The following is a 19,618-nucleotide window of genomic DNA, read 5'->3' on the forward strand; positions in this document are numbered from 1 at the left end:
GTGTGGGGTGAGTGTGCAAGTTAACTCTGCAGCCCCGGATGCACACTCACTTAGACAGAGCCAGTCCGAGCGATGCCAACTCTTCATTCAGGTCAGTCAACTTCATCCCTGCCTCCACCGTCACCTGCAGCTTCTCTTTATCCACCTGCCAAGAAAGGACCATTGGACTATAAAACACAGAGTTGGAATTAGGCAGCTTGGTCCATTGAGTCTGCCCTGCCATTCCATCATGGCTAATTTATGTTCCCTCTCAATCCCATTCTCCTGCCTTCTCTCCATAACCTTGATGCCTTGATTAGTCCGGAGCCTATCAACCACCAAAGATGTCCTCCACTGCAGTCTGTGGCAATTAATTCCACACATTCACCATTCTCTGGCTAAAGAAGTTCCTCCCTCATCTGTGTTCTAAATGGACGTCTCTCTATATTGAGGCTGTGCCCTCTGGCCTAGACACCCTCATTATTGGAAGGATCCTCTCCACATCCACTCTAGCTAGATCTTGCAATATTCAATAGGTTTAATATGATCCTCCCCCATTTTTCTAAACTTCAGACCCAAAGCCATCAAACTCTCTGCACCCTTTCATTCTCAGTCACAGATCAGTTCTCTCAGAAGGCTAAAGAAATTGGGGATATCCCCACCAATCCTTGGTTATCTATATTGAGAAACCATACTACCTGGATACACACAGCTTGGTAAGGCAACTTTACTCTGCCTGTAACCGTAAGAAACAGCAGAAAGTTGTAGACACAGCTCAGCACATCATAGAAACCGGCTTCCCCTCCACGGACTCTGCCTACACTGCTCACTGACTCAGTAAAGCTGCCAACATAGTCAAATACACAAGTAGTCTTTTCAAAGTCTTCAAGTTCCCTGGCCCAGATTGACTCATTTTCACAATGGATGGCCAGTCCCTATACACTTCCATCTCCTATCAGGAGGGCTTTCTGGACATCAGACCAAATCAGTTTCCCTTCCACCAGCATTCTATTCCATCAAGCAGAATTTCTCCTCCGGCTCCTCCGACATCCTTCAAACAGAAGATGTAGCCATGGGCACTCGCATGGGTCCCAGCCTTGCCTGCCATTTAGTTGGCAATGTGGAACAGTCAATGTTCCAAGCTTACACTGGTATCAGTCCCCAACTTTTACTCTGCTGCATCGATGCTGCTTCCTGTACCAATGCTGAACTCTTCGACTTCATAAACTTTGCCTCCAACATCTACCCTGTCCTCAAATTTACTTTGTCCATTTCTGACACCACCGTCCCCTTTCTGATCTCTCCAACTCTCTCTTTGGAGACAGTTTATCTTTTATAAACCCACTGATTCTCACAGCTACCTGGACTATCCACTTCCCACTCTGTCACTTGTAAAACTTCCATCCCCTTTTCTCAGTTCCTCTGTCTCTGCCACATCTGCTCTCAGGATGAGGTTTTTCATTCCAAAACTAATGAGGTATCCTCCTTTTCAAAGAAAGGAGTTTCTCTCCACTGCCATGAACGCTGTCCTCACCCACATCTCTTCCATTTTGCCTTCACCCCACCACCCCACCAGCGACAGGTTTCCTCTTGTCCTCACCTACTACTTCACTATCTTCCCCGTCCAACACATAATTCTCTATAACTTCTTCTATCTCCGACGGGATCCCACCACCATCTACGTCTTTCCTTCCCCCCCACTTTCCACTTTCCACAGGAATCACTCCCTATGTGACTCCCATGTCCATTCACCCCTTCGCACCATTTCCCTCCTGGCACTTATCGTTGCAAGCAGAACAAGTACCCCTACACCTCCTCCCTCACCACCACTCAGGGCCCCAAACAGTCCTGCAGGTGAGGTGACACTTCACCTGTGAGTCTGTTGGGGTGATATAATGTGTCCGGTGCTCCCGGTGTGGCCTCATGTACATCGGTGAGACTCGACGTAGATTGGGAGACTGTTTGCCAGGAAAAGCACTATCTTCTGGTATCCACCATTACAATTCTACTTCCCATTCCCATTCTGACATGTCAGTCCACTGCCACGATGAGGCCACACTCAGAATGAGGAGCAACTCGGACTTGATGACATGATCATCGATTTCTAGAACTTCTGGTAATTGACCCTCCCCTTTTTGCCATTCCCCATTCCTGTTTCCAGCTTTCACCTTATCTCCTTACCCTGCACATCACCTCCCTCTGATGCTCCTTCTCCTTCCTTATTCTCCATGGTCTTCTACACTCTCCTATCAGATTTTCTCTCCTCCAGCCCTTTATCTCGTTCACCAATCAACTTCCCAGCTTTTTACTTCACCTCCTCCCCCTCTCTCAGTTTCACCTATCATCTCCCACCTTGTACTTCTCCCTCCCCTCTCCCTACCTTCTACTCTGACTTCATCTTTCTTTCCCAGTCCTGATGAAGGGCCTCAGCCCAAAACATCAACTCTGTACTCTTTTCAACTATGTACTCAATTCTGTAATTGTTTTATCTTACTCTTGCTCAGTGCATGAGTAATGGTCTGATCTGTATGAACAGTATGTAAGACCGTATCTCGGTACATGTGACAAATATCAAGTGATTCCCAATTCCTTCCCATAGCTGGGTAAATGATGGAGGTAGCAACAACACAAGGGCATAGCCCACACAAAATAGGCACAGGACGAGGCCACAGCCTCTCCCACCAGCTCCATCACTCAGTGAGAACACAACGGAGCTGCCAGCCCAGTAACAGTTCTTGCCTTATTCAACAATACAAGGTTTCAAGATTGTTTGATGTAATTTCTTGTACACAAATGTAAGGAGAATGAAATAACTGTTACTTTGGATGCCACGCAGCACAAAACACACACACACACACACACACACACACAAACATAATAATAACACAGAGTAAATATAAATACATACAAATGTTTGTAGATTGATTGGATGTCCATAAAGTGACGGTAGGCTACACACAAGGTGACTGACAGGAAATAATAAAGTAGTGGTGATTGGGGGTGTAGTGGTGTCAATCAGGCTTACTTCATGAGGAAAGAAAGCGTCTTTGTGTCTGGTGGGCCTGATATGGATGCTTCGTAGCCTCCTCGCTGATGGAGTGAGACAAGCAGTCCATGAGCAGGGTGGCTGTGACCCTTCAAGGCCCCTGTCCAATACCTTTCTGTATATAAGTCCTTGATGTCAGGTGGTGGTGATGGTGTGTTGGGCAGTTTTGTCTACCCACTATCGCGTCTTCCTGCCCACCCCAGTGCAGCTACCACACCATACAGTGATGCAGTTTCTTAGGGCGCCCTCTGCTGCACATCTGTAGAATGATGTGAGTATGGATGTGCGAAGTCCCCTCTCTTCAAATGAAGGGACGTTGGAATGCTTCCTCAAATGCATATCCCCATAAACCTGCATTCCCCAAGCAGAGACCTCATTGCAGTTCCGTTCAGGAATTGAACTGGACTCACCTTACTTAAGAAAGATTCGAATATGTCGGGGTTCACATTCAAAGATCTCTCAAGTTTGGAGTGGAAATTGATGGGGTAGTTAAGAAGGCTTACGTTGTGTTGGCCTTCATTAGTCAGGGGATTGAGTTCTAGAGCCACAAGGTAATGTTGCAGCTTTATAAAATGCTGGTTAGACTACCCTTGGAGTTCAGTTCAGTTCTGGTCGCTTCATTCTCTGAAGGATGTGGAAGCTTCAGAAAGGGTGCAGAGGAGATATACCAGGATGCTGCCTGGATTAGAGAGCATGCCTTATGAGGATAAATGAGTGAGGTAGGCCTTTTCTCTCTGGAGTGAAGCAGGATGAGAGGTGATTTGACAGATATGTACAAGATGATAGAATGGACAGACAGAGACTTTTTCCCAGGGTGGAAAGGTTTATATAGGAGGCCACGTGGTAAACGTTGAGGTGATTGGAGGGAAGAGTAGAGGTAACACAGAAAATGGTAGATGCATGCAACCTGCTGCGTGGTGGTGGTGGAGGCAGATACATTGGAGACATTTAAGAGACTCTTAATGGATGAAAGGAAAATTGAGGGCCATGTGGGAGGGTAGGATTAGATTAATCTTATAGTAGGTTAAAAGGTCGACACACTATCGTAGGGTGAAGGGCCTGTACCGTACTGTGATATTCTCTGTCCTATGGTCCATGCCAACAAAGATCTATCTGATCTGGTCCCATTCGCATGCATTTGGCCCATATCCCTCTGACCCTTTCCTATCCATGGACCTTTTAAGTGCTGCTAATGTAGTGTACCTGTCACAACCACTTTCTCTTGCACTTATTCTGTATATTGACCAACCTCTGCATTAAGAAGATGACCCTCAGATAGCTTTTAAATCCCTCTCCCCTTACCTTAAACCTGTGCCCTCTAGTTCTTGATTCCACAATCCTGGGAAAAAGACAGGACACATTCACCTTTTCTCTTGCCCTCATGATTCTGTATCCTAAACTCCAATGAAGAAAATCCCAATTTGCTCAACTTCTCCCTATCACTCAGTCTCTAGTGTCCCAACAATGTCCTTGTAAATCTCCTCTGCACTTTTTACAGTTTAAAGACACCTTTCCTGTAGTATCCTTGCTCCCATCATCAGAGATCCTTGGACTGACCATCTATCTATCTGTCTGTCTGTGTGTCTACTTATCTGTCTATCTCTCTATTTATCTCTTTGTCTGTCTATCTGTTTATCTATCTATCTATCTATCTATCTATCTATCTATCTATCTATCTATCTATCTATCTATCTGTCTATCTATCCATCTATCCACCTATCTGTCTATTTATTCATGGATACGGCATGAAATAAACATGTCTGGCCTTTGAAACGCATTGCCTCCAATCCTTCAATTTACCCCTAACCTAACCTAATCACAGAATAATTTACAATGACCAATTAACTTCTCCATTGCGTCTTTGGACTTGGGAGAAAACCGGAATGCCCGGAGGACCCCTACACATTCCATGCACAAACTCCTCGCAGAGGACACTGGGTCTGAACTCTGAACGCTGCCCCCTCTCCCAGGCTGTAATACAATTGCACTAACTGCTACACCACCACAAATAAAATATTTTTTGTAACTTATAGTAATTTTTATATCAAGCTGCCACAAAACAACAAAGTTCATTGATAATAAATCTGATTCTGATCCTGATCTGATATAATCTGTCCCTCAGCATACCCCTCACCTACCGTTCACCGTTTAAATTCTATCTATATCTGATTTCTCCAACATGCATTACTTGACATTTCCAAAGACCAGGTTCCATCTGCCCTCTCCCTGCCCCTTTTTTGAGGGTAATCTGGACACGAGGAATAAGGTCAGTGGCCTGTCATGTAGAATCTGCCATCCAAACCTTACCTTGAGCAGCTTGTTGAGATGGTTGAGCCTTATGAGGTAGCCGTCAGTGCAGACAATATCTGAGGGGGAATGCCCACAGCCCACAATCTTCACTCGCTTGCTGCGTTGCTTGGCCAGTTCCAGGATCTGCAGGGAGTGAGACACAGGCAGCATGATGGGCAACTGTCTTATTCTTCCAGGGACCTGGAGCAGGACCTTGTCTATCCAGGGGATACACACTCTCTCCCTCACTGTCCCTGTAAATACACTCTCTCCCTCACTGTCCCAGTGTGCACACACTCTCCATCACTGGCCCAGTGTGCACATACTCTCCATCACTGGCCCAGTGTGTACACATTCTCCGTCACTGTCCCAGTGTGTACACACTCTCTCCATCAGTGTCCCAGTGTGTACACGTTCCCCATCACTGTCCCAGTGTGTACACGTTCTCCATCACTGTCCCAGTGTGTACACACTCTCTCTGTCAGTGTCCCAGTGTGCACACACTCTCTCTGTCAGTGTCCCAGTGTGTACACATTCTCCATCACTGGCCTAGTGTGTACACACTCTCTCCCTCACTGTCCCATTGTGCACACGCTCTCCATCACTGGCCTAGTGTGTACACATTCTCCATCACTGTCCCAGTGTGCAAACACTCTCCATCACTGGTCCAGTGTGTACACATTCTCCGTCACTGTCCCAGTGTGTACACACTCTCTCCGTCAGTGTCCCAGTGTGTACACGTTCTCCATCACTGTCCCAGTGTGTACACACTCTCTCTGTCAGTGTCCCAGTGTGTACACATTCTCCATCACTGTCCCAGTGTGTACACACTCTCTCTGTCAGTGTCCCAGTGTGTACACGTTCTCCATCACTGTCCCAGTGTGCACACACCCTCTCTGTCACTGTCCCAGTGTGTACACACTATCTCCATCACTGTCCCAGTGTGTACACACTCTCTCCGTCAGTGTCCCAGTGTGTACATGTTCTCCATCACTGTCCCAGTGTGTACACACTCTCTCTGTCAGTGTCCCAGTGTGTACACATTCTCCATCACTGTCCCAGTGTGCACATACCCTCTCTGTCACTGTCCCAGTGTGTACACACTATCTCCATCAGTGTCTCAGTGTGTACACATTCTCCATCACTGGCCTAGTGTGTACACACTCTGTCTGTCACTGTCCCAGTGTGTACACCTTGTCCATCACCGAAACAGTGTATACACCCTCTCCCACGTGCGTACATGCTCTCTGACTGTTTCAGTGTGTGCTCGGTATACTGCCTCTCCTCCCCTCTGCACTGCCCTTTCCCTCTAGTGCTGCCCCTGTGTGGCACTATTGCTACGCACAGTGTACGGACAGTAGTCTCCAGGTCACTCACCTGCTGTACCTCCTCCATGGAGTTGGGTTCGAAGTATAACTCCGGCTGGCAGGCATATGTCTCAGCCCAGTTCCAGAACTTGTAGCCTTCAATGCCTTGGACCTGAACATAGTGACAGACAGAAGCTGAGTCTTCGAGCCAGACACATCAGGCAGCCATAGACAACCCAGGCTGAATCTGGCCAGAGCCCGCACTGTGCTCACATCACTGATGGCCCTGCCCTGGATCCCAGCCATGGAGAAACACACCAAGTTGAGAGGAATTCAGCAGAATGAGCTGATGAATTGGGGGGTGGGGCCAAGTAATTGTTAGCATTTCAGGTCAAAGATCTCCATCAAGGGTTTCGACAGTTGACTTGGGGAGGGGGTGTGTCTATAACAATGGTCCTGAGGACAATAAGGTAAAGAGGTTCAAGGACTTCGGAGAAAAAGTCACCAACAGCCTGTCCTGTCCAACCATACTGATGTCACAACCAAGAAAACTGACCAGCAGCTCTACTTCCTCAGGAGGCTAAAGAAATTTAGTATGTCTACTCCAATTTTTCTCAATACACTATAGAACGTGTCCTGTCCAGCAACTGTCTGAAACCACGAGAAACTGCAGAGAAATATGATGCAACTGAGCACATCACTGAAGCTAGTTTCCTCCCCACAGACTCTGTCTATCCTTAGCTCTGCCTCAGTAAAGCAGCCAGCATAATCAAAGACCCCATCTGCCTGGACATTCTTTCTTCTCCCCTTTCCCATCAAGCACAAGGTACAAAGGCTTGAAAAGCACATAGCAGCAGGCTCAAGGACAACTCCTACCCTTCTGTGATCAGACTTTGGAACGGTTCCCAGGTACAATAAGATGGACCCTTGACCTCAGAAACTTCATTATGGCCTTGCACCTTATTGTCTGCCTACACTACCCTTTCTCTGTAACAGTAACACTTTATTTTGCATTCTGTTATGGTTTTCTATTGTTCCATAGCGTATACAATACCCCAAGTCAACTATTGAAACCCTTGATGGAGATCTTCAATTTATATATATATATAGTATATATACATTGTTTCTCTCTGTTATTATGCATTGCATTGTACTGAGGCCACAAAGACAACAGATTTCATGACAGCCCACACAAGATGCTGGAGGAACTCAGCATGTTTTATGCTAAGACCCTTCATCAGGACTGAGACCCTTTCTGCTATGGACCACGCTCCTCTCCTATCTGGTTCTTCCTATTCCAGTCTTGATCTTTCCCCCACCTGGCCTCACCTATCACCTTTTTGCTATTGTTCTTCCCCTCCCCCACCTTTTAATTCCGGCATCTCCCCCCCTTTGCACTATAACATTTCAAGCTTCATCAACTGTTCATTTATTTCCAAAAATGCACCCTTACTTGCTGAGTCCCTCCAGCATTTTGTGTGCATTGGTTTAGATTTCCAGCATCTGCATATTTTCTCGTGTTTGAAATTTCATGACATACACTGGTGATATTAAACATGCTTTTGATTCTGACTAATAGTAATAAACATCCAATTCCATTACTTCACATTTCCCTGGACTAGCTTCCAATTGCTCAACTTTCCATTTAATCAAAAACGCAAGAGTGCAGATGCTGGAAGTCCAGAATAACACACACAAATTGCTGGTGGGACTCAGCAGGTCAGGCAGCATCTATGGAGGGGAATAGATTTTGCCTAAATTGCCATTCCACCTAACCTATGTCCTGCTGTATCATTGGATAACCTTCTTCACAATCCAAAGGCTTCCAATTTTTTGTGCTATCCATAAACGCACGGAAACCAGCCTTCTTCCCACAGTAGGGCACCGCACTAGCATAGTGAGCTGCTGCAGTAGCAAAGCAGTTAGTGCGACACTACTACAGATTGGAGAATTGGAGTTCAGAGTTCAAATCTGCCGCTATCTATAAAGAGGTTCTACATTCTCGCTGTGGCCACCTGAGATTCCTTCAGGTGCTCTGCTTTCTTCCCACATTCCAAACATGCAGAGTTTAGTGGGTTAATTGGTCACATGGGTGTAATTGGGTGGCGTGGGATCATGGGCAGGAAGAGCCTGTTGCCGACCTGTCTCTCTGAATCAATAATTACATACATAGAAGAATAGGTATGGGTGACATGTTAGCATAGTGGTTAGCACAACACCGTACAGTACTGGCGACCCTGGTTTCATTTCTCAACATGATTACAGCTTGGGCTATCAGAGTTTTGAGTTCAATTGCGACATCACCAGTAAGGAGTCTGTATGTCTTCCCGGTGGAATGTGTGGGTTTCCTCCGGGTGCTCCAGTTTCCTCCCACTGTCCAAAGATGTACTGGTTGCTGGGTTAATTAATCATTGTAAATTGTCCTGTGATTATACTAGAGTTAAATCAAGGTTTGCTGGGTGGTGCAGTTTGAAGGGCTGGAAGTGCCTAATCTGCACGGTGTCTCAGTATGAATAAAATACACGCATACCCCTTATGTATTGCACCGTACTGCTACAACAAAACAACAAATTTCATCACTTATGTCAATGACAATAAACCCTGATTCCAAAACTGCTCTAAGGGAAGATGTTAACAGGGGAAAGCAAAAGGTATCCTTATCAGCATTTCTAAACTTTTGGAGATGTAATGAGCTTTAGCTGAAGAGTGCTTTTTGGGACCGCGTTCTTGGATCCAGTCCCAGCTGTAAGAGCAATGTGCTCCATTTACTGGACAGAATGAGTGCTTCTGAGAGTCTGTGCAGGAAATGAAAGATCAGAAACTGGAAGTGTTTTTTTCTCAGTTTATAAATCACATTTGGCACCTGATCCGTCTTCAGAGATGTGATTAAATGACAAGGAGCTCCTTGGGTGGCCGCTTGCTCAAGTTCATTTCACAAATGTTTCCGCTGCTAAGGTTATAGAAATCTGGGGCAGTATTCACCAGTGCATCTGAGTGATACAAAAAGCAATCCCAATGCACTGAAGCTTGTTCAGTTAGAACTAATCAGGCTCAGTATTCACGGAGAATAAAATAATTCAAAACTCAAAACTGGGTATCAAAGTAGAAGAATCTCAACTAAGAAAAGTGACACACAAAATGCTATTGAAAACAGGTCCTGTCAAAGGGCTGAAGACCGACACAGCAACTGCACTCTTCTCCATTGACGCTGTCTATTCTGCTGAGCTCCCCCAGCGTTTTGTATGTGTTGCTTGGATTTCCAGCATCTGCAAATTTTCTCTTGTATGTGGTAAGAAAAGTGATGCTGTCCAGTTACACATTTCCTGGACAAAATTAAGTACCCTTTCTACACCGTTCCAACACTCACCCCCAGGAACAGACACAGAGTGAAGCTCCCTCTCACTGTCCCATCACAAATGCCTCTGCGGAGAGAGTTGACCCCAAGTTCTCCTGTTCCTTCCAGAACCTTGGAACTTGGTTCACCCAGAGCAATAGTTGCATTAACCCACTCTTCACTGTCATATGCATTCAGTCTCACCCTCCGCCACACAAGTTCTTGAGCACTTACCATGATTAATGAAGGTGCTGTGAGAGCAGAGATCACGTCTGTCAGAGGAAGGAGAGAGACAAACAGTGATGCACAGTCTCTGATGTGTATGAGATATACCTGCAAGTGGTATGTGGCTGAAATTCCTGTTGGTGATAATGGGGGTAATGATTAACTAGTCTGCTTAATCCAGTACTGGGATTTTGTCTCGAATTTGATAACCAGTTTTAAAGAAGCGAAGGCTGAGCATGTTTGACAGGATGGGTAGTTGAGCCCTTTCACGCATGCACGTCTGTCTTAAAGCTCTGATCTTGTCATCTGTAGCAACAATTTGGATAAGAATACAGGGCTGTAGGCTCAGCCATCTTCATCATGGGCACAACCCTCCCCACCATTGACGACATCTTCAAAAGGTGGTGTCTCGAGAAGGTGGCATTTATTACTAAAGACACACACCTTCTGAGAGCAGCCCTTTTCTCATTACTACCAACAGCAAGGAGGTACAGCAGCCCTAGACACACACTCAATGTTTAGGAACAGCTTCTTCCTCTCCCCCATCAGTTTTCTGAATGGACAATGAATCCATGAACACGATCTCACTACTTTGTTCTATTTTTGCTATATATATATTGATCTTTATATTTCTTATTGTAATGTATAGTATTTTATGTATTGCAATGTATAGTATTTTAAGTATTGTAACATATAGATTTTTATGTATTGCAAGGTACTGTATTGTATGTCTTGCACTGCACTCCTGCTGCAAAGCGACAAATTTTATTACATATATCAGCAATGATAAACTGATTCTGAGAGCTTGTTTAGTAAGTGAAATTCATTTCAATAGATGCTGCTGATCTGCTGACCTCCTCCAGCATTTTGTGCTTGTTTTTTTAGTAAGTTTGCAGATGATGCTAAAGCAGTTGATATAGTGGACAGTGAAGAATATTATCAAAAAATTACAGGAAGATTTGTATCAGCTGGTGAAATGGGTTGAGGAATGGCAAATGGAGTTAATTTTGGATGTGTGAAATGCTGCATTTTGCAAATTCAAATCCATTTAGGACCTTCATAGAGAATGGTCTGGAGAAGAACAGAGGGACCTTGGTGTACAAATAGATGGTTAATCGAAAGTGTGATGTGTGATGAAGAAGTCTTTTGGTGTACTGGCCTTCATAAGACACGACATTGAGCTAGAAGCTAGCAGGTCTGTAGTGATTGTACAGGAGGCTGGTGAGGATGCATTTGGAGTATTGCATTCCACTTCGGTTGCCCTGAAACAGGAAAGAAGTGATGAAACTGGAAAGAGTGCAGAAAAGATTTACAATGATGTTGCCACGACTTGAGGGTATGGAGAGTTTGAACAGACTCGGACTTTATTCTTTAGAGCATAGGAGACTGACAGGTGTCCTTATGGAGGTGTATAAAATAATGAGGGGTGTAGATGTAGTGAATGCACTCAGTTTGTGTCCCAGGGTTGGGGAATCATGAACCAGAGGACAGAGATTTAAGGTGAGAGGGGAAAGATTTTATTGGAAGTTCAGGATTAATTTTGTACACCAAGGGTGGTATCTATGTGAAATTAGATGTCAGAAGAAGTGGGTGAGCCAGACACAATAACAACTGTTTTAAAAATTAAAGAGCAGCTTTATTTGTCAAATGGCCACCGAAACTTACAGTGAAATACGCCATTTACTCACTGGAGTTTAGAAAAATAAGAATATTGAAAGGGATTGATAGGGTGGATGTGGAGAGGATGTTTCAAATCATGGGGAGGCTCTGACCAGAAAAATGTCCCTTTAGAACAGTGATGAGAAGGAGTTTCTTTAGCTAGAGTGTGGTGAATCTGTAGAATTCATTGCCACAGATGACCCTGGAATCCAAATCATAGGGTATATTTAAAGTGGAGATTGCTAGATTCTTGATGAGTTAGATACAAAGGTTACAGGGAGAAGGCAGGAGAATGAGGTTGAGAGGGTAAATGATCAACCGTGATGGAATGGTAGAGCAGACACGATGGGCTGAATGGCCTAATTTGCCCATTTACTCTTATATCTTATGGGCCTGTGGTCTTAATTGCACACACACACACACACACACTTCAGTTTGATTTGTTATTCATACATCTAAGCATTGAAAGATACAGTGAAATGTATCATTTGCGCCATATCAAATGAGGATTGTGCTGGCAGCTGGTGTGTTGCCCAGCTCACTGACCAGAGGGCTGAATCCAGACAAAGACATAGATGACCAGTGTGAGGAACGAGCCAGTACCTGGGTGCCGGGAACTGCAGCCTGGCATGGTGAGGGCACACTGGATTGTTGCGTTTAATTCTGGTTCCCCTGCAATAGGGAACATGTCACTAAATGGGAAAGAGTGCAGTGGACATCATCAAGGATGCTGCCAGAACTTGTGGGACTGTATTATGGAGAAAGGTTGGGCAGTTTAGAACTTTATTCCTTAGAGTGTAGGAAATTGAGCGGTTATCTTATAGACGTGTATAAAATGGTGAGAACATGTTAGGGTGAATGCACTCAGGACCGGAGAATGAAGAAACTGTGGGTATAGGCGAGAAGTGAGAGAGTTGGTTTAAGCAGTCCTTGATTCCTGCTTGGAACCTTGCTGATACAGTCTGGGGTGAGATCTGGCTCACAGACAGTGAATCAACTGTGATGCCAATTCAGTGCACATTCACACTGAGAAAAGCACACCCTCAGTCCCCACGTACACTCCCACTTTTACACACAAGCACGCACGCACGCACGCACACACACACACACACACACACTCACTCACTCACTCACTCACTCACTCACTCACTCACTCACTCACTCACTCACTCCACTCCACTCCACTCCATCATGTAATCCACACCTGTAATCTCTCCCTGCTGGTGCCTGAGGTTCCGGTTCCCTGTTGGCACCAAGTTAACTCAGAATTGCTCCTATTGTGTAACAACAAACAGAAGGGGAATTAAAGTGAGAGTTACTATATAACTGCAGTAACTCTACCAGAGGGTTATTGTATAACTACCAAGCCATCTTATCCCTGAATCACCTCAGACACTTTAACCAGCCATAAGCACAGGCAGGAAACCTCCCTTCCCTCGCCTGTGGCAGTAACCCACTGCTGTCCAAAGAGAGAGGGTCAGAATCAGAATCACTTTAATGCCAGTGTGTGACACAAGCTAGAATTGATTGTGGTTCGGTGCCAAGAATAAAACACAGGACATTACCTTAACAGACAACACAACAGCAGCCAACAATTTACAGGACAACAGTGCAAACAGCCATGAGCAATCAACAACACAAAATACTGGAGGAACTCAGCACTCCCGGCAGCATGTGTGGTAAAGTCAACGTTTCAGACTGACACCCTTTTTCAGTAACTTCTGTTCCACAGATGCTGCCTGACCTGCTGAGTTCCTCCAGCATTTTCTGTGTGTGGCTCTGTGTTTTTAGTATCTGCAGAACCTCTTGTGTTTATTCATTTCCACTGATGCTGCCTGACCTGCTGAGTTCCTTCAGCATTTTCTGTGTGTTATTCTGAGTTTCCAGCATTTCCAGAGTCTCTTGTTCCAGGTTTCCTTGTAGCTTCAGAAACCTCTGATTGGGCTACGCCTGGAGTATTGCATTCAGTTCTGGTGCCCAGTACAGGGAGGATGAGGGTGAAGAAGAGGTTCACCTTAGGGGCATGTGCTGCTCAAGAGGTTTGACAAATGTGGGTTGTTTTCTCTGGAGCAGCAGAGAATGAGGGGAGAGCTGACAGAGGTGTATAAGATTATGAGAGGCATAGATAGAGTAGACAGACAATATTGTTTTCCCAGGATTGAAATGTCTAATAGTAGAGGAAATGCATTTAAAGTGAGAGGGATAAGGTCAAAGGAGATATTAGGTTCATGAGTAGTAGAGATATAGCGGACTATGGTTGGGTGTAGGCAGTTTAAATGGTTTTTGGCATGGACTTGATGGGCCAAAAGACCTGTTTCCTGAGCTGTATTTCTCTATAACTTCATGACTCTTTTACATCTTTTTCTTCCAAATATGGTTCTGGTACTGTTTGAGCCTGTGATGTACATTTTGGTGGTGTGTTTTTCGGGTCGATTGAGCGATCTGGTGCTTTGCTCGTTCTGAGAATGTTTTGAGTGAAGCGTGTGGCGTTGTAGCCACAAAGCCTGGAAGCAGGGCAGAGGCCCAAGATTGACTCTGTGTCTCGAATAGAGCCCTGAAGAGAGAGGGCGAGGGAGGGAGGGAGGGAGGGAGGGAGGGAGGGAGGAGAGAGAGAGAGAGAGAGAGAGAGAGAGAGAGAGAGAGAGAGAGGAGAGAGAGAGAGAGAGAATCTCTCTCTCTCTCTCTCTCTCTCCCCCCCCCCCCCGTTCCCCTCTGTTGCTATCAGAGGATGATGCTGAAGTTCTGGGTCGTGGGCAAGGTTTAATCTACACGAGTTGTGGATTGAACTCTGTAATTCATATTGTGACATGTTTCAGGGTTCTGCGTGATCATTGCTTTTCCCTGTAACTTTGAGCAATTTTGATTTGGGCCAGCCTGAAGAAACAAACACTGAGATGAACTAAGTACAGACTCTTTCAATTTTGTGTTTTAAGTTCTATTTTTTTTTGCTTTCTCTTGTTGCTGTTTGCATGATTTTTTTTGCGCATGGGGCATTTGAAGTTTCTCTTCAAATGGGTTCCATAGTTTACTTTGTTTTGTGACTGTCTGTGTGGAAGATAGATCTTTGAATCAGAACTGGAGAGACTGAGCTACAGTATAAAGCGAGAGCTGCTATTCCCTGGAATGAAGGAGGCTGAGGGGTGACTTTATAGAGGTTAATAAATTATGAGTTTGATGGTCATTATCTTTACCTGAGGGGACTGGAGTCGAACTAGAGGGTTTAAAGTGAGAGCTGAAATGATTCAGAGGGATCTTGAGAGGCAGGTTTTTCAGACAGAGGGTAGAAGGTGTGTCATGATGTGCACTGGCAATAGCAGAACCCAACTGCAGAGAAAAGGCAGACTCTGATGTAGAGCCAGCAACCAGAAATTACTCAGAACCATTCCAACCGAGCAACACCGTGAGAAGAAACATTCGCAAAACTGGGACCCCGTGATCGGTGCTCGTCGAGCATCTGCCCAAGTCATACAAGTAACACAGAATCCCCCAGCCGATCAAAATAAACTTAACAAGCTTAAACAGATAGCAACAGGAGACGGCATTGCAAAGAGGAAGTTCCTCAGGAAGGACACAATGAACTCTAAACAATTAACAACTTGCGTTAAACAGCAGCTAACCAACTATGGCTCTAAAAGCCTTAGTGCCCAACGTTATTCGGCATCCCACGCAGGCCTGAAGAGCTCATTACAGTTGGAGTGGGTACAACTACAAATTATAAAAGACATTTAGACAGGTACATGGATAGGAAGAGTTTAGAGGGATATCGGCCAATGGGACTAACTTAGGTAGACATGTTGGTCAACACAGATGAGTTAGGCCCTTCTCCATCCCTGACTTCACTGAGGCAGGAGGGAGAAGCAAGCAAGGTCACAGAGAGCTGAACCCCACCCGCCCAGTGAGGCCGGCAGAACAGTCCCATCGTTTCACAGAGTGAAGGCTATTCTATGGAGCTTTATGGAGAGAGGAGTATTATTCAGGACTAGTCTGTCCTTTTTGAAAGTCACAGTGCCCAGCCACCCAACCCGGGGAAAATCAGAGCTTGAATCAGAATCAGGTTTAATATCACTGACATATGTTACGAAATTTGTTGTTTTGCAGCAGCAGTACAACACAATACATAAAAATTACCAAAAATTACAGTAATAAATGTATAGATACATAAAATTATAAATAAGTAGTGCAAAAAGAGCAGAAGTAGTGAGGCAATGCACATGGGTTCATTGTGCGTTCAGAAATCAGATGGTGGCAGGGAAAGCACTGTGTGTCTTCAGGCTCCTGTACCTCCTCCCTGATCATAGCAATAAGAAGAGAGCACCCTAGGTAATAGGATGCTGCCTTTTTGAGGCATCATTGCTTGAAGGTCCCCTCGATCCTGGGAGGCTAGTTCTCCTGTTGGAGCTGGCTGTGTTTATAATTTTCAGCAGCTTTTTCCAGTCCGGTGCAGTTCCCCCTCCCCCTCCCTCACTCCACACCAGACGACAATGCAACTACTTAGAATGGTTTCCCTGGTCATCTGTCAAACTTTGGTAACCTACCAAATCTTCTCAAACTCCTAAAGCGTAGCCACTGGTGTCCTCTTCGTGATTGCGCCAATGTGTTGAGATTGAGGTGGAGTGGGCACAACTCTGTGGGTCTGGTTCCTGGACCTCTCCTCTGGGTGGAAATCGACTGGTGGGCCGTTGTCGATGGACAATGTAACTACAGTGGTCTATCTGTATCCAGCTATTCCCAACACCCTGGGGAGCGAAGACTGCACTGAGAGAGGGGAGGGGTGGCATTAGTGAATAGGGTGAGGAGATGGATGCTGGGGAGGAGAAGCACAGAAGACTCCTCGCAAAGGAGAAGTGGCCCCTTAACCAGCTGGTTAATGTTCTTTGCTCAATGACCTTACAAGATAAATAATTAAGCTTTGTTTTCTTTCAACTTTGGAATCAATTGAGCTAGAAGATATGGACATCTCCAACAAACCAAGTCACTGATTAAACCTGCTCTGTTCTCAATACATGATCTACATAGAAAATGGAATGCAGAGTGTAGGACATAGAGCATAGAACATTGCAGAAGAGTACAGGCCCTTTGGCCCACAATGATGTGCCAACATTTTAATTGATTCCAAGATCAATCCAACACTTCCTCCCAAATAGCTCTCCATCTTCCTTCCATCCATGTGCAGATCTAAGAGACTGTTAAATATCCGTCTCATGAGAATGTTCCTCTGCACCCCTCCCACCATGCAAGAAATAGCGAAAGACCCCCTCGAAGAGACCTTGAACTGGAGTCCATCAAAAACTGATTGCTCAGCCTGAGTTACTCTTGAGAAGGTGGTGGTGAGCTGCCTCTTGAAACACTGTGTCCTTGAGGTATGAGTATCCCCACAGTGCGTTTAGCAAGGGAGTCCAGGATTTCAGCCCAATGATGGTGAAGGAACAGCAATGTATATATTTTTCAAGTCAGTATGTGGAGTGGCTATATCACAAAAGGACAGGCAGTGGTATGGCTCTGTTGGAAAGAGATGGAATAACATCTTTAGAAAGAGATGACATAGGGTCAGAGAATGTTGAATCTTTGTGGGTAGAGTTAAGAAATTGCAAGGGTAAAAAAAAAGCATTATAGGAATCATATATGGGCCTCCAAATAGTAGCCAAGTTGTGGGGTTGAGATTGAAAAGGGGGCTGGAAAAGGCATGTAATAAGGGTAATGACACAATTGTAATAGGGGACTTCAATATGCAAAGGAATTGTGAAAATCAGGCTGGTATTGGATCGTAAGAGAGGGAATTTGTTGAATGTCTATGAGATGGCTTTTCAGAGCAGCTTGAGCTTGAGCCGACTCAGGGAAAGGCTGTCTTAGATTGGGTGTTGAACAAAAACCAGATCTTACTAGGGAGCTTAATGTAAAGGAACCCTTATGAGGCAGTGATCATAATATGATTGAATTCGTACAGCCATCTGAGAGGGAGCTGCATAACTCACATGTATCAGTATCACAGTAGAATAAAGGGAATTACAGAGGCATGAAAGAGGAGTTTGCCCAGGAAGATTGGAAGGGGATACTGGTGGGAATGACAGCAGAGCAGAGGTGGCTGATGTTTCTGGGAATAGTCACAAGATGCAGGATAGATATGTCCCACAGAGGAAGAACTTCTCAAATGGCAAGGGTAGGCAACCGTGGCTGACAAAGGAAGTTAAGGACTGCATAAAAGCCAAGGAAAGGGTATGTGAGGTGGCAAAAGTGAGTGGGAAGTTGGATGATTGGGAAGCTTTTAAAATCCAACAAAAGGCAACTAAATGCTAAAAGAAGGGAAAAGATTAAATATGAAGGCAGACTAGCCATTAATATAAAACAGGATACCAATTTTTTTTCAGTTATATAAAGAGTAAAAGGGAGGCAAAAGTTGATATTTGACCACTGGAAAATGATGCTGGTGAGGGAGTAATGGGGGACAAAGAAATGGCAGATGAACTTAATGGGTGCTTTGCAGCTGTCTTCACCGTGGAAGACACAGCAGTGTACCAGTGACCGTGAATGTCAGGGAGCAGGAGAGAATGTCTTTGCTATTACAAAGGGACAAGTGTGAAGCAAACTCAAAGGTGCTAAGGTGTATAAGTCACCTGCACCAGATGGGCTACATCCCAGCGTCTTGAGAGAGCTTGCTGAAGAGATAAAAGAAGCATTGGTCATGATCTTTCAAGAATCACTTGATTCTGGCATGGTCCCAGAGGCCTGGTAGATTGTAAGTGTTGCTCCACTCTTTAAGAAGGGAAGAAGGCAAAAGAAGGAAAATTATAGGCCAGTTAGCCTAACCTCAGTGGTTGGGAAAATGTTGGATGCCATTATTTAAGATCAAGTTTCAAGGTTCTTGGAGACTAATGATAAAATAAGTCAAACAGCATGGTTTCTGTGAAGGGGGATCTTCCCTGACAAATCTGTTAGAGTTCTTCAAGGAAGTAACAAGCAGTGTGGACTAAAGAGAGGCAGTGGATGTCATTTACCTGGATGTCCAGAAGGCGTTTGATAAGGTGTTACATATGAGGCTGCTTACAAGATCAAATTTGATGGCATTACAGGGAAGATACTGGCATCAATAACAGAATGGCTGACAGGCAGGAGGCAGTGAGTGGGAATAAAAGGGTTTCTGGTTGGCTGCCAGTGACTAGTGGTGTTCCTCAGATGTCAGTATTGGGACCGCTACTTTTCACATTGTTTGTCATTGATCTGGATAATGGAATTGATGGCTTTGTGGCAAAGTTTTGTGGATGATACGAAGATTGCTGAAGGAGTGGGTAGTGCTAAGGACGCAATACAAATATAGCAGGACAGACAAATTAGAAGAATGGGCAAATAAGTGGCAGATTGAATACAGTGTTGGAAAATGTATGATTATGCATTTTGGTAAAAGGAACAAGAATGCAGACTATTATCTATATGGGGAGAAAGTTCAAAGATTAGAGTGCAGAGGGACTTAGGAGTCCTCATGCAAGACTCCCAGAAGGTTAATTTACAGGTTGAGTCTGTGGTAAAGAAAGCAACTGCAACGTTGGCATTTATTTCAAGGGGAATAGAATAGAAAAGCAATGAGATAATGCTGAGCCTTTATAAGACACTTGTTAACTGTTTTGGGCCCCATATCTCAGAAAGGATGTGTTATCATTGGAGAGGGTCTAGAGGAGGTTCACAGGATGATTCTGAGAATGAAGGGGTTAACATATGAGAAGCATTTGGCAGCTTTAGGCCTGTACTGACTGGGATTTGGAAGAATGCAGGGAGATCTCATTGAAT

At 44.8% G+C, this 19,618-nt stretch overlaps 1 protein-coding gene across 3 annotated transcripts in view; it reads right to left on the reverse strand.

Annotated features, from left to right (window-relative positions):
* LOC140730218 (L-gulonolactone oxidase-like) overlaps window positions 1-16,684 on the reverse strand; it is a 44,391-nt gene extending 27,707 nt beyond the window's left edge. Inside the window, exons 1-5 of one of the 3 annotated variants that reach the window (XM_073050378.1) lie at window positions 16,375-16,684; window positions 10,190-10,314; window positions 6,692-6,793; window positions 5,333-5,458; window positions 51-145 (exon numbers count right to left, since the gene is read on the reverse strand). In XM_073050378.1, coding sequence (XP_072906479.1) covers window positions 51-145; window positions 5,333-5,458; window positions 6,692-6,793; window positions 10,190-10,192 — 326 coding nt within the window. In that variant the 5' untranslated portion in view covers window positions 10,193-10,314; window positions 16,375-16,684. The remainder of the gene's footprint in view (window positions 1-50; window positions 146-5,332; window positions 5,459-6,691; window positions 6,794-10,189; window positions 10,315-16,374) is intronic. The other 2 variants (XM_073050376.1, XM_073050377.1) reach the window with 2 other exon arrangements.
* Window positions 16,685-19,618: the final 2,934 nt, after the last annotated feature.

Source organism: Hemitrygon akajei, chromosome 7 (genome assembly GCF_048418815.1).
Source record: "Hemitrygon akajei chromosome 7, sHemAka1.3, whole genome shotgun sequence".
Classification (NCBI taxonomy): domain Eukaryota; kingdom Metazoa; phylum Chordata; class Chondrichthyes; order Myliobatiformes; family Dasyatidae; genus Hemitrygon; species Hemitrygon akajei.